The sequence below is a fragment of the Rhopalosiphum padi genome, chromosome 4 (genome assembly GCF_020882245.1).
Source record: "Rhopalosiphum padi isolate XX-2018 chromosome 4, ASM2088224v1, whole genome shotgun sequence".
NCBI classification, from domain to species: Eukaryota; Metazoa; Arthropoda; class Insecta; order Hemiptera; family Aphididae; genus Rhopalosiphum; species Rhopalosiphum padi.
Window position 1 is genome coordinate 10,358,811 of NC_083600.1, and position 14,061 is coordinate 10,372,871.

The window sequence follows — 14,061 nt, forward strand, 5'->3', positions numbered from 1 at the left end:
AAGTATGATATAATTATTATAATTTAGAAGTTTCTAACTCTAGTCAAATCGTGTAAGGTGACGCCGTTGCACGGTTCTAGGACCAATTATTTTAAGTGCTCATCTCTTTCTTCAGAATATTATTTTACTCACACATTCAAAATAAATCATGAAAACTAATCTAAAAATTGTTCATAATATTACAAAAAAATTCTAAATGATGAATATTGATAAATGATAATAATATGATAAATTGTATTACCTATATTAAATTGTTAAATTTAAATTTCTTGATTCTTGGTTGTCCAATCAAAATACGTTTTATGTCAAATTTTATCGTATAAATTAAGTTAAAAGTTCTCCTGCATACATAGATTTACAACACTGCCCTAGTTAATGATTTTGATACGTTGATTTATTCTGTTAAAATAATATTGTTTCTTATAAATTATAATATACCTATATCTTAAATCTGTGTATGATAAATTATTATTAATTTATGAGTAACGCATACTAAAATATTTTAAGTTTATATATTTTTTTATCACTTGTAAGCCATACCATATATTTGGCAAAAATATTTTTCTGTTTTTTTTTGGGGAAGAGGGCTGTTTAAGTGAATAATTACATATTGTAAATTAATAAAATGGGAGTTGTGAAGAATTCGGTTAAATGTAGTTGGTACTAATGGTACTTATTAGTCCTATTGATATTATCTTGTATATAAATACATAATCAAATTGATAAATTACATTAAATGCATAATTAATGTTAATCATGTACCTAATATTTAATTATTATTTAATATTAGGTGTTTAACCTTTGCGCTTGAGCTAACAATATTTTACATTAGTAGCTACAATTGTGTATAATATGCGTTATTGCGTATAGGTATACTAGTATAGCTATAATACTAAATAATTATTTTGCTAGAATGACATTTTTTTTATGGTATAAAATTATAAAATTGTACTCAACTGTCAAAAAGAATTGATTAAAATTGTTTTTGAAAATAGAATAGATATTAGGGTACAAGCACTACAAGCTTAAGAGGACGTCGCACCCGCATGGGTTGTCTCCGTCTTACCCACGTATGACACTATATATGTGTCTATATATATTATATGATACTATAATATATAAGTATTATTATTGTTACTATCATTTTTATTAATATTATATTATAAATTATAATATTATATTACTTATTCTAATTTTTGAATATTAGCAATGATATTCAAACATTTTGTCAAATTTTTGTCAACTTCATACTGAGCTAGAGTCTTTTTGATTCGTTGGTCTAATTGTATATAAGTTTTTTTTCTTCTTTTGCCTTCCATATTTAAGTAACTGCGTTCATATAATAAATCAGAATTTTCAGCCTCTTTTTTTAGACAGTGATACAAATCATTAAAAGTTGGCTGTGGCTTATTTAATATTTTATTTAATTTACTGTTCCATCCCTCAACAATATTATTTGTTCTATGTCTTCTTTGATAACAATTCCATACACTTCTTGAAATAATCGGGTTTTCCAGCCACTGTTCAATAAAATAATCATAAAATATTTGAAGCTTGTCATTATCAGGTGTATTGGTCATAATAATAATCCAACCTTTGTCAATGTCATCAATTGGAATATGAGCTAAGGCAGAACACATTCTAACGTGTAATCTAATATCTGCATCATCTTTATAATTACTCGCTAAACCTATATTTTGAACTTTTCTCCAAAGCGATTGATTAAAATGGAAGTTGCAACCATATATTTCGGCATTTGGGAATATTTGTTTTATTGATTGAATAGTTGAAATTTCAAAATCCAATGTAAATGATTCAGGATTAAAATTTGGAATGTGTGCTTTTATCATCGAAAATAAACGCTCATAAACAATTTTTGTTTTATTAGGAAGTAAAATATATATTACAGGAATTATATTTATTTCGTCATTTGTAGACCCAATATCAATATGAACAGTATAAACTTGATAAAATTGTTTGCTAGAGCTTTTAAAAGTGCCATCCACAAAACAAGTTTTTCCTTCAGAAGCAATTTGTCTACCTTTACTTGAACATAAGCCTATAATTCTATCTTCTTTTCCGTCATCAAATAATACAAACTCAGAATCACTAGGTATGATAATATCTTCCCTTAATTTAGGATCCAACGAATTTCCAAGCGATTTCCTACGTATACGATTTAATGTCGTTTTTACAGACGAGTAAACTGGAATTTCGGTCACTAAATCTAATCCCTGATCTATTAATGGTGTAAACTCTTCACGAAAAATTTGAGCGGCAGAATTTGATGAATCACGTACGCGTTTTTTTGCAATATTGTATTTTTTTTTAACTTCAATTTTTGCCGAGTCATATTTACATTGATGAATAGTAACATTTAAAATAGTATTACCTGTTGTTTTTAATCTTCCTGTGCATTTTTCTCTCTTTTTTTCATTCAAACATACCCAGGTTGTAACATTTACATTATTGGTTCGATACCTCCTATATTGGTAACCATTGTGTACTGCTAAAGCTTTTCCTTTAGTAGTTTCCAAAATTTCTAAAGAATCGTTCATTTTAATAACACTATAATATACCGACTATACGAACTCTACAAAGGTGTATACTATACTAAAGACTGAGTAAATGTTATCGATGGATATCGATTACATGTAACAATATAATTGACATAATACAATTTTAATTTAATACTTCCAAAGTTCTAACATTTTATCTATAATAATACCCATAAACAACCATTGAACCAAACAGCAAAAAATCGGTAAATCCAATAATAATACGATTTTAAACATATTTTTACAATAAATATAGAATCAATTTAATATATAATTATTTAGTACATAATATAATATATATATACCTTAGATTAGATAATCAGGTGGATAGAAATAATCTGACCGCAAACGGCACAAAAAAGGTGCCGACCGCAAATGTCCCGACCGCATCGGTGCCGACACCGTATGACACAGACAAAATGTGTTTACGTTGTCTGAGTAGAACTAGCTCAATTTTGGTTCTAGAGTAAATATACCTATTATAAAATTAAAAGATGACAATATTTTGGAGTGCAAAATGATGAATTTTTTCCATTATTCCCAATATAACGTTCATTATATCGTTTAGAAATAGCAACAATTTAAATAACCTTTAACTTTTCAAAATTTTAATTTTTTTAAAAAAACTCATCGTCTTGCCATTGTAGTGTCATCTTTTAATTTTACAATAGGTATATTTACTCTAGAACCAAAATTGAGCGAGTTCTACTCAGACTGCGTAAACACATTTTGTCTGTGTCATACGTGGGTAAGACGGAAACAACACACATGCGGGTGCGGCGTCATCTTAAGAATATAGAAATTTGAAATATGTAGGTATCTGGAATTTCGATGGTCTTTAATTCGGTCTTTAATAAAACCTAACCATCCGGACTATCTTCATCACTATACTCATTACTCATTAGTAATCGAGTAATTCAACCTCACATTCTCAATAAGCGTGCTCATTTTGAGGATATAGGATTGCATTAGGACATTAGGTACACTTTCCTAACCAACGCAACAATTAACAATATTATTAAATAACCTAATTTATCGATACTGACACGATAAATGTTATCGGTATATTTGTACTTAATATTTGCCATTTATAAATTAAAGTTGTGATTTATATTATTGAACAATTTCTAATATTATAATATATATAATATGTATTTTCTTCGTACGTCTAATGATATTCTTTCAAAAATATTGTGTGCTTCTCTCTTGTGGATTAAATATGAACCAGAAAATTAGATTTATAATATATTTGGGAGACACTGAAAAATCAATGGCCTAATCATGAATATTATCTCGATTACGTTATCAATTATTATTATTATAAAAATTAAAAATTATTATTTTCATTAAACAACAAACATCTTAAATAAATAATTAATTTCTTTGTTTGAATCGATATTAATCTATTATTTCATAGTTTGTACTTCAGTGTCGTACTGTCGTAGCCTCAATATACGCACAAACCCAACATGTACTGTCTTCAATGGTTGATACCCGTGTTACTCATACCAAAACCACTGAATCCTGCGCTATTGCAGACGCATGTCATGTTCATGGTTCTATACTTGACAGGATTCTTTTTGGAACGGAAGCCATGTACCATATGCAGCATAGTGTTCCTAGTAGCAGTGTTCCTGATATGTTACAGTGGGTATGGAAATTGTATATTCTTCAGCAGCAACTGTGATTCCGTGCAATGTGACAACGGTTAAAGAGAAGACGTCGAGAGCCGCTCATATCCATACTCGAATGGACACACCACTAGTGTTTAGGAGTATATTTTATTTATTTTTATTATTATTTTTTATTTTTTATGAAATCAATTACTTAAGTTGACCAAAATTAAGTTTATGTAAAAAAAATAATGTACAACTCAAATATCTTGCCACATTTTGTTTATGTAGCTAGTAATAAGTGGATTTTGGCACTTTTTACTGTTTGGTTTATCGAAATATAGACTTGTATATATCATTTTAAATATGTTTTTGAATATGTATTGTTTTATTTTTAAGTAACTTACTGGTATATACTGAATTTACAGTTAATAAGCTCAATAAATGAGTATAACTTGATTATTCTTTTTCAAATGATAAACTGAGAATTCTGTAGTTTGCAGAAAAGACAGATTTTTATTATAATATATTATATTACGTAGTGAGAAGCTTGGTAAAAAAAGGTACCTATACAGTTATATTTAGATATAATTTTTTCTAGAAACCAAATTTTCATTCTTTAGTTGGGTATAACAGAATTAACAAAGGAATAAACTACTAAATATCAAACATGTAAACAATTAAATATCAAAATATATTATTATTAATTTAGATTTAGATAGTTTAATTTACAGAAATTTATTTACATTTAAAAATTAACCAGTTAAGTATTATAAAAAAAAATTTAATTCTTCATAAATAACCTATTTAATATTTAAATTATATGTTATGTAAATAAAATTTAAGTTAATTTGATAATGGTTTATAATTATAAAATTACGATTTATATGTAAAAAGGTAAATATTGAGAACACTTCTACATTTTATCTAAACACAAAATATATGCAATATCAACTAGTAAGTACTAACAAAATTATTTGATAAATGATTTTGTTTCTTTTAATTTTTTGGACACTCATGTTATAAATCTTCAATTTGACTCCAAGAAGTCTTTAACTATATTAGTTAATTTATAATTAATATTGATTTATCATTATTTTATTAAGACATTAAGTATATTCAAAATAAAAATAATATTCTAATATTTTTTAATGATATGTTTAATGAATGGCGTTAAAAATGTTTTGTACAGTAGGTAACTAGAATAAATAGAAAAAAATTTTCTAGTAAAAAGTTTGATGGTAAAATCATATTTCTAATAAGAACATAAATATATAAAGTGCATTCCTTTTTTATCAATAGTAAAAATGATGCTAACATTTTATATAATTATAGTAATTAATTACTTATACATATTTCATTATTCCAATGTATATGGATTTGTATCGGCATACAGCCGATACCTACAGGTATTATCTTGATGCGTAATGCATTAATAGTCATCACTTCATCAGTCGTGATTATATAAATGTGTTTGGTACCTGCATGATTAATAGGTAGGTTGTTGCCGTTGTTGGTATACAAATATGCATTCATTTTTATTTAGTACACACCTAATTCATTTTTAATTGATAATAAAAAATATATTTATAGGTAATCTATGAACTGTGCAGTGTGTTCAAACTTCAAAGTACCTATTAACAAAAAACAATCATCAGTCTCTACAAAATATTAAGTTTTAAACCCATTTGAATTATTTTTATTTGAGTAGGTAGGTAAATATTTTTAAGAAATCTTGATAATTTTACCTAACTCATTTTAAATTGTGCTATATGTTAGGACGGTTAGGTTAAATTATTAAAAAATATCATAATTTCTGGTTGCTGTTTAGGCTGAGTTTCAGGATGCATAGAAAAAATTATTTATTGTACATAGTATTATTAGTATTAGCCATTAGATGGTTATTATTAATTATTATACATTTACCATTATGATAAGTATACCTAACATTATTATACAATTTCAGACTTTACTTCGTAAACAAATGTTAAAACATTTTTGTTATTTTTATTTAAATTTTGTATTATAAAAATATCCTCTTATTTCTAAATCAAATTCGATTATTTCACGATTACCTACCTAACCTGGATAGTCGCTTGTTCAATGTCATTGTGTAATACTTTAGGATTCGGAAAAAATTGCAATAAGCAAATTGCTCATGCAAAATACTTAACATTTTTTTATAACAACATTTTTTTTTTTTTGGAGTAAACAATAAACAGCAGTCACAAATACATTTTTTTTTTGCTCTTATGATATATATCTACTTGTAAACAATTTTCTGAAGGTAAATTTTAATGAAAATATTTTAATATGGTAGCTATAGGTACATATACGAGTATGTTATATGTAACAACTGGAAATAATCCAAACTTAAATAAAATTTTGAGTAAAGCTGTCTCTAGACAGTTTATTTAAAGTATACTAATACATAGCATAGCTAAAACAGATTCTAAAAAATAAATAAATAATACGTTGTTTTTTTTGGTATTTTTTACGAATTATTATTTTAACTGAAAAATTGTATACCTAATAATAGTTATGAATGTTATGATAATGGTAAATAATATCTTTTTCTCCTACATTTTCCTGGAATTTTTTACCATTTATCAAAATGGGGTAGGTAGCTATGGAGTAGCTATTATTTAAAATGGGAGTAAAATTATAAAGGTATAGTCTATTGACGATTGTTTTTAAGTAGAAATCTTCTAAAACATCAAAATCTCACAAAAAACAAACATTTCCATTTTTATTTATCATGATATATAACTACCTACTGCGCTATTTGAGTACCTATATGACCTTACCCATGCTGCAGTTTTCTTTAGGATAAGCTAAAAAGCAATCTATTCATCACAAACGATTTTTTAAATTCTTTATTCGTATCATAAATATACTTTTTAACCATCAACCACTTTCGCCATATAAATAATATATATATTATGTATGCATTTAATGTATAAATTGTAGCGGTAGCCTATATAGCATTGACCTCTGGTGGCCCAGCTCCTTATAAAATATTGTTGGGACATCTACATCACTGTCCTAAACTAACACGGCCTTGGTATAACCTTTTTTAATGTTTATAGTACAGACAACCTCCGAAGTTATTTGCGAAAACATTATACTGGTAGAATGTAGTCTGTTTAATGTATTAATTAAATAGTTAGAGTACTTATAGTACAATTTATTTCGAATTTATTCTGAACAAAATATTATACAATTAAGAATGGTTCTAGCCTTTTAACTTTAATATCAACATAATGTAACAAAAACTTATATTAACCATTGCTTTACTTAGCTTTTTTTACACTTCCTCTTTCGCCATCATGACCATATCAGAAAATTCAAATCATGGAACAACTTGCCATTATGCTTCTTTGATGTTGAATAGTTGTTGGTCATTTTCCAATAACCTTTGTCACCTTGATCAGAATTTCTAAATATATCGTGTAGTTAATTTTTCTGCAACTAAACTATTTTATATATTGTAAATTAATTAATAATAAAATTGTTGTGTACATTAATTATTAGTAATAGATAGGTAGTAATTTGAAATTAAATGAATTTTAATAAATGCATAATAATATAATATATTTTATAGTCTTAATTTATTGTGGTTAAATTTGTCTATCCATAATTTCGCTAAAAATAAGTTATGAATATTTTAAAATTGTAATTTTTTTGTAATGCGTATAATTTGCTTCAAAATTAAAATATAAAAAACATACAAGAGATCTTAAAAATGATAGGTATTTTTAAATTTGACTATATGACAAATTACTATAATTTATAAAATAACAGATTAAAATGGGTTATTGTAAACGTAAAATATGTTATAAGTATATTTTAAGCATAGTTGCGTGTTGCGTCGTTAGTAAGACGGAGACAATACACACGAGGTTACAAAAAATCTGCAAAGCTTGTAGTAACTTGAAGATAAAGCTATAATGGGGTTATGAGAAGATCTAGAGGTATATAACATTATGATGAAGTTCTTCATCCTGTCGTCCATCGCCACTAATCCAAAATTAGTAACCTAAGTGGCTAAGTCGTATATATAGTTACAACTTATAACTTACATTCTATATTATTCTAAATTAATGTTCTTATTTCTTATTACCAAATGTTATAGTTCGATGATTATACTTACCTATATAAACACATTAAAAATATACTTTTACCTAAAATACTAATTCCTTCTAGAACACTACATAGGTATACGGTATACTTTCTAATATATATATATATATTATATACATCGAATTTCAATGTAAAAATTACCAAAGTATTGCAACTAATGATAAATTAAAATATTATAAAAATCAAGTAAATATATCTATAGTTATGATGTATAAAAAATAAATAACCATGTACGTATATTAATACATGTTACCTATAATTATTACTTGATATTATGATAATTATCATTTTATTAGTTAGGTACCTATTGGCAATTACTGATTTCTGATACAGCTATAGTAATATCGAGTGTATCGTGCGTAGGTACTACCTATATTATACAGTATTATACTACACTACTGCTGTATACCTATACTATATATCCTATCTATAGATTTAAATTAATAAAATAAATAATAGGTATAGGTACACTATACGTAGCTCTTGCTATTTAAGTAACTATAATAACAAATAATGTATATAATTATACATATTATGAAGTGATTCGTGTATTACAAGACAGTATAGACACTTAAAAAAGTTTAAATGATTTTAATAGATACTTATAATCTATGAACGACAATATGACATGATGTTTTTCTTATACCTACGTGTTATCAATTAGGTATTATTTTGTATTTATTATTTACCATGTATTACATATTTACATATTCTTTATAATAATATATATATTTACTTCGGTTTATCTTTTTTTATCTTTTATAAGGAATGGTGTAATAATAATAGTTAATATAGATATTAGTATATTATAAGGTAGGTACTGACGGCTTGACTAGGTAGGTATAGAAATATAATATATAAATAGTTTTTTTGAAGCAAAATATTTTTTTTTATGTAGCCAATCTAAATGATATGTCAGTACTTTAAAATTACTTTATATACATAGGTACCTACTCCGAAATATCAGGAACAAAAAATAAATTACCTGATCTACAAATGAATAGTATGATATATTTATGAAAAAATTTTCAAAACCCCTCCCTGATATTTTTTCTGCATTCGCGCCTGAGCGTAAGTATATATGTATATATATAGGTACCTACTATAATTTTAAAAATAGTTAATACTCAATATAGACCTATGGTATCAATATAAATATTAGATATAACTATATATAATGTTAGGTAAATGCATGGTATATCGTGTATGTATTAGTCAATAAGATTTAAAAATAATTTATTTTATGCACAATATTTCGTTTTATCTAGTTTTATAATATTATAGTGTAATTATAGCTTTATAGGAATATAGGTATTAGGTAATATATATATGCAGGTTAGGTTAGCATATGATTAATATGATAATATGAGTATAATAATCATTGAAATAATTAAAATTTGCAGAATATATTTTATGATTTAATAGTATTGACTGATGAGTCGCTACTCAAAATTGGTAGCCAGATATAGTATTGTTAGTGTAGGATGTAGAAAGATGCTGTAGAGTGTAGGTTGTAGCTCAAAGTATATAGGTATCTAGACGGCTAGACACCTATTAACCAGTAAATATTAACCTATTTTGGTTATTTTATTTGAATCATTGCAAGCTGTATAATAGGTAAACTAAAAGACGATTTATCTAAATATTTTAATTTTAGAGTTAATTTTTATCATACCTAATATATTATATACAATGTATATGAACTCATTAATTATGTTATTTATCAACATTATGTTTTAGTGGTTAATTTGTATTTAATATTTAGTCAATTATAGAATTTATATACTTGAATATAATATATTTATATCTATGGATTTAACATTTTTTACTACAAAAATATAGAGTAGTCTGTAGGTAGAGGTTGGTAGGTATAATTTGTTAACATACACCAAAAAAAAAAAAAAATAATAATAGAAAACATTTTGTTATTAACTAAAATAATATGAGTTTAGTGGGGAGTAATTAAATTAATGAATTTTTAATATTTATTGAGCGCAAACAATATTACGAATACAATAATAAGTAGGTACCCTACCTAGGTATACAAAATATAATAATATAATACTTTATATAATACTACAATAGTATTGCACTATATATAATATTAATATTATGTAGATCATTATACTATATTGTTGAGTGTTGTGTTTACTTGTTTATTTGATGTTGGTTTTATTGTTATTTTTTTGTGATGAGCGTGTAAACACACACATTAGTTCGAAAACATTAAACAATATTACAATAATATTATATACCTATACCAATATATGTATTAATTTAACACGGTTTTCGCCTTTCAGTATACTTTTGATGGTAAAAGGTAAAATACATATTTGTTTTATACTTCAATAGTTTAATATTACAAATTGCAATATCAATACCTATTACCCACCTAACGTTATTAACTTATAACATATTAGTTGATATATAATCAATACTTATATGGCTAGAGTAGTAGAATATAATAGATATGTTGGTAAAATCATTGGCGGTAATCGAGGAGGGACTTAAAGGGCTTAGTCCCCTCAAGTCTTTAAAGCCCTCTAAAAACATTTCCTAAATAAATAATTGTAATATTTTCCTTTATGAATATTGTCGAAAATGTATTGCATAGAAAAGTTTACTTGATATATAAAATATTTTCTTAGTGGTACTTAAGTATATTTTGACCGAAAAATATTTTCTTATTTTCCGTTAAGACTTGTCATTATTATCAAAATAATTCCTAAAATAACAGAAAGCTAGTTTCTGCTTTGTAATCAGTATGAATTTAATTAATTAATAAATCGTTATAGATAATAAAGCGTATACGATAAAACATTCATTTTAAGCAATTTAAGCAAAGCCACAAAGGAGATGAACAATTTTAACTTAAAATATTTTAATTGTGCTCATTGATACATATTTTCAAGTTTTAACTACAGGGACATCGTATCACATTTTAAAACTTATTAGGTATTTAAAATAAATTTTTTACACAGTTGTTAGCTTTCCTATTAATTATTATTATATATATATTCTTGATTTCTATTTGTGGATTAAATATTATAGGTAAACTAAAGATTTACAGATAAACGGTATAGATAGTAGTAGATACCTATAAAATACAGTTGTATACTTGTATTTACCTATTACAATTTACGTGTAAAGTCGTATCCAATTATATTTATAGGTAGGTACGTTACCTATACGCTATACGCATGCCGATGTTTATAGGTTTATATATATTTTTAATTAGATATAAAAGTTGATTTATTTATAATATACTGCATTTGTATACAAATATCTTATGTGTCGGACATTCGGACTTGTATTAAAAAGCTCAGTTTCGCAATCAAATAAATTGTGCTCCCGCTCCCCACATAGCTAGTATTATAATATCGTAGCCTACTGGCCTATAGGATTTATATTAAAGAGAAGGAGAGAAAAATTAAATTGTAGATTAATATTATTATAGTTATATCTTATTATATTTTTTACGTAAAATAATATTAGGTATGGTTTTATGAATTTAAAAAATAATAAAAGGAACTTAATATTTTTAAATAGGTACCTAATGCAATTTTTGGAACTAATTGAAATGCAATTTTTAAGTTTTACTGTAATACTTATCTATACTTATCAAGGCGTTTATTTAAGTTATTTATGAAAATATTATATAGTATAATAATAGTTATAATACTATAATATATACCTATACATTGGTACATACATAATATACACATATAATTATAAATGCTTAAATTTTAAACCTACCAATTCAGAAATATTTGATGGTTTATATTTACTTGTTCAACGCTAAACATAATTTTTTTTTTTTGAAATTCCACCTACAAATTTATCTAAGGGCGTTGTGGATTATACCTTCTAAAACTATTATAACGTATAAGTTATACAGTTATATAAATAATAAATATCATACACTAAGTTTTGGTGTGTGATAATAACATGTATTATGTATAGGAAATAAATTATAGACTGGTGGTGATGTGAACTTTTGCGCTAATGAAACAATTTTAGTTTCTCATATTTCATTTGCATAGTAGGTAGGTAGGTACCGTATGGAGAAGGGCACACATAACGCGATTCCGTGGAAAATTCTTAATTCTTATTATACTTACTTTAGTAAAAATATTTTTGCATAATAATTATATAAATTATAAATAGTGTTATTATTAAAGTCTTATAATTATTAAAATATAAATTCCAATAATGGATATTTCAATAGCTTTTGACTACCTATCAACATTTATTATATTGTACATAACTACCGATTTACCTATATTATTAATGTTAAAGTTAGACAAGTTGCCATAGAGACTATTACATCAATATTTATTTTAAAACATAATTATGCATTTTAGTATAAGTACCCCAGTTATTCTAATTACAATTTATTCTTCAAAGTATGTGATTAAACTATTAAAGGTAGGACAGGTAGGTACCTACAGAATCTAAAAGTATTTAACAATTTGTCATTGTTTCATATTTTGAGTGGAGCGTTTAATGTATATATAGGTTTTGTGTGTGTTCTGTTTTTGTCCGTTTTCACCTTTTGAAGCAACAAAAATGCTAAAATCGTCAATTTGGTTTCTCAGTGGCAACTAAAATTGTTCATCAAATATTTATTTTAGTATTCTTTAGAGTTTAGACACGATAACTTTAAAATTATTTAGGCTCTTTTTGTGCTATTAATAAATATATATTTTATTCTTTTTAGTTTTTTCTCAATTTATAAATGATAAAATCCATGTCTGTGATAAAAACTTATTTTCTAAGTTTATCTATATATTCTATAGAGTTCTGCTTATTATTTTTGTGGATCTAACATTGAGTCTTAATCACAACCGACTGAATCTACATCGATATTAAATATTAGTATTAATTATTATCTAAATTCTAATCCAAACTTTAATATTAGTAGGTATAGGTACTTTAATTAAAATATACTTAAATATACCAAATACTTTCCCACTACCCACTATAGGTGTACAGGTATACGACTTTAATACTTATCCCCCTGCTCACTTTATATAGCTCAGATACAATCATTGTCTAACCCTCCCGTGTTGCTACTGCTACATATAGGTCATATACTGTTGTCTATATGGTTGATAGGTAGGTAATTTAGTAATAATGTATAGTTATATACAATATTTATATACTATGCTGTTAGAATTAACAGTTAACGGCGTTTATATACCTATATCTATATTGCTTGTATTCATATTATAATAGATTCTTCTATTAACCTATTTAAACATAAGCATGTAGGTATATTATTCTAATGTATTCGGCATGCACAGGTCTATTTATTATACCCTGTAATGGGTAACATTTCGAAAACGAGGAACTAAATCGATTGCAAAAGCTTTATAATTTCAATGTATACAGTCACGCGAGTAACAAACTCGCAAATACGCGTTTCGTATCTACCTAACTATCGCGAATTAAGGTACCTACCTACATATATTTTAGTACATGACTGTTTACCTACTATTTTTACCAACACTTTGCAGGCGTAATCGAAACGAGATTTTATTATTGAAATATTATCGTCGAAGGCCGTGTCGTGCGATCTACAGTAGAATCGTAGACCTATATTATAATTTATTTATTTATTATTATTATAGGGCATAATCTATCATCTGATCATCCGAATCATTCTACCGTTAGACACTCGTCGAACCTCGAACGTACGTGTTGTACCGTAGTACAGCGATTCGGACCACTTGAATGGTGGCGCG

At 25.8% G+C, this 14,061-nt stretch overlaps 2 protein-coding genes across 2 annotated transcripts; one reads left to right on the forward strand and one right to left on the reverse strand.

Moving 5' to 3' along the window:
* Window positions 1–1,461: 1,461 nt before the first annotated feature.
* LOC132928713 (uncharacterized) lies at window positions 1,462–2,558 on the reverse strand. The gene is made up of 3 exons (XM_060993568.1): window positions 1,908–2,558; window positions 1,595–1,862; window positions 1,462–1,520 (listed from the first exon to the last, which is right to left on the reverse strand). Exons 1-3 carry the CDS (start codon window positions 2,556–2,558, stop codon window positions 1,462–1,464), a joined length of 978 nt encoding a protein of 325 aa, XP_060849551.1.
* Window positions 2,559–3,874: 1,316 nt separating this feature from the next.
* On the forward strand, window positions 3,875–4,536 carry LOC132929177 (bladder cancer-associated protein). Its single transcript, XM_060994326.1, has one exon. It carries the CDS (start codon window positions 4,028–4,030, stop codon window positions 4,268–4,270), a length of 243 nt encoding a protein of 80 aa, XP_060850309.1. The 5' UTR covers window positions 3,875–4,027; the 3' UTR covers window positions 4,271–4,536.
* Window positions 4,537–14,061: the final 9,525 nt, after the last annotated feature.

What these genes read in the sequence shown, in the direction of transcription:
- LOC132929177 (XM_060994326.1), top strand. Translation starts at nt 4,028, where the DNA reads ATGTACTGTCTTCAATGGTTGATACCCGTGTTACTCATACCAAAACCA.
- LOC132928713 (XM_060993568.1), bottom strand. Translation starts at nt 2,558, where the DNA reads ATGAACGATTCTTTAGAAATTTTGGAAACTACTAAAGGAAAAGCTTTA. An exon ending in ACGAAATAAATATAATTCCT is followed by an intron (nt 1,863 to 1,907) that starts GTAATATATATT and finishes ATTGTTTATGAG; the next exon opens with CGTTTATTTTCGATGATAAA. An exon ending in AATTGATGACATTGACAAAG is followed by an intron (nt 1,521 to 1,594) that starts GTTGGATTATTA and finishes TTTATTGAACAG; the next exon opens with TGGCTGGAAAACCCGATTAT.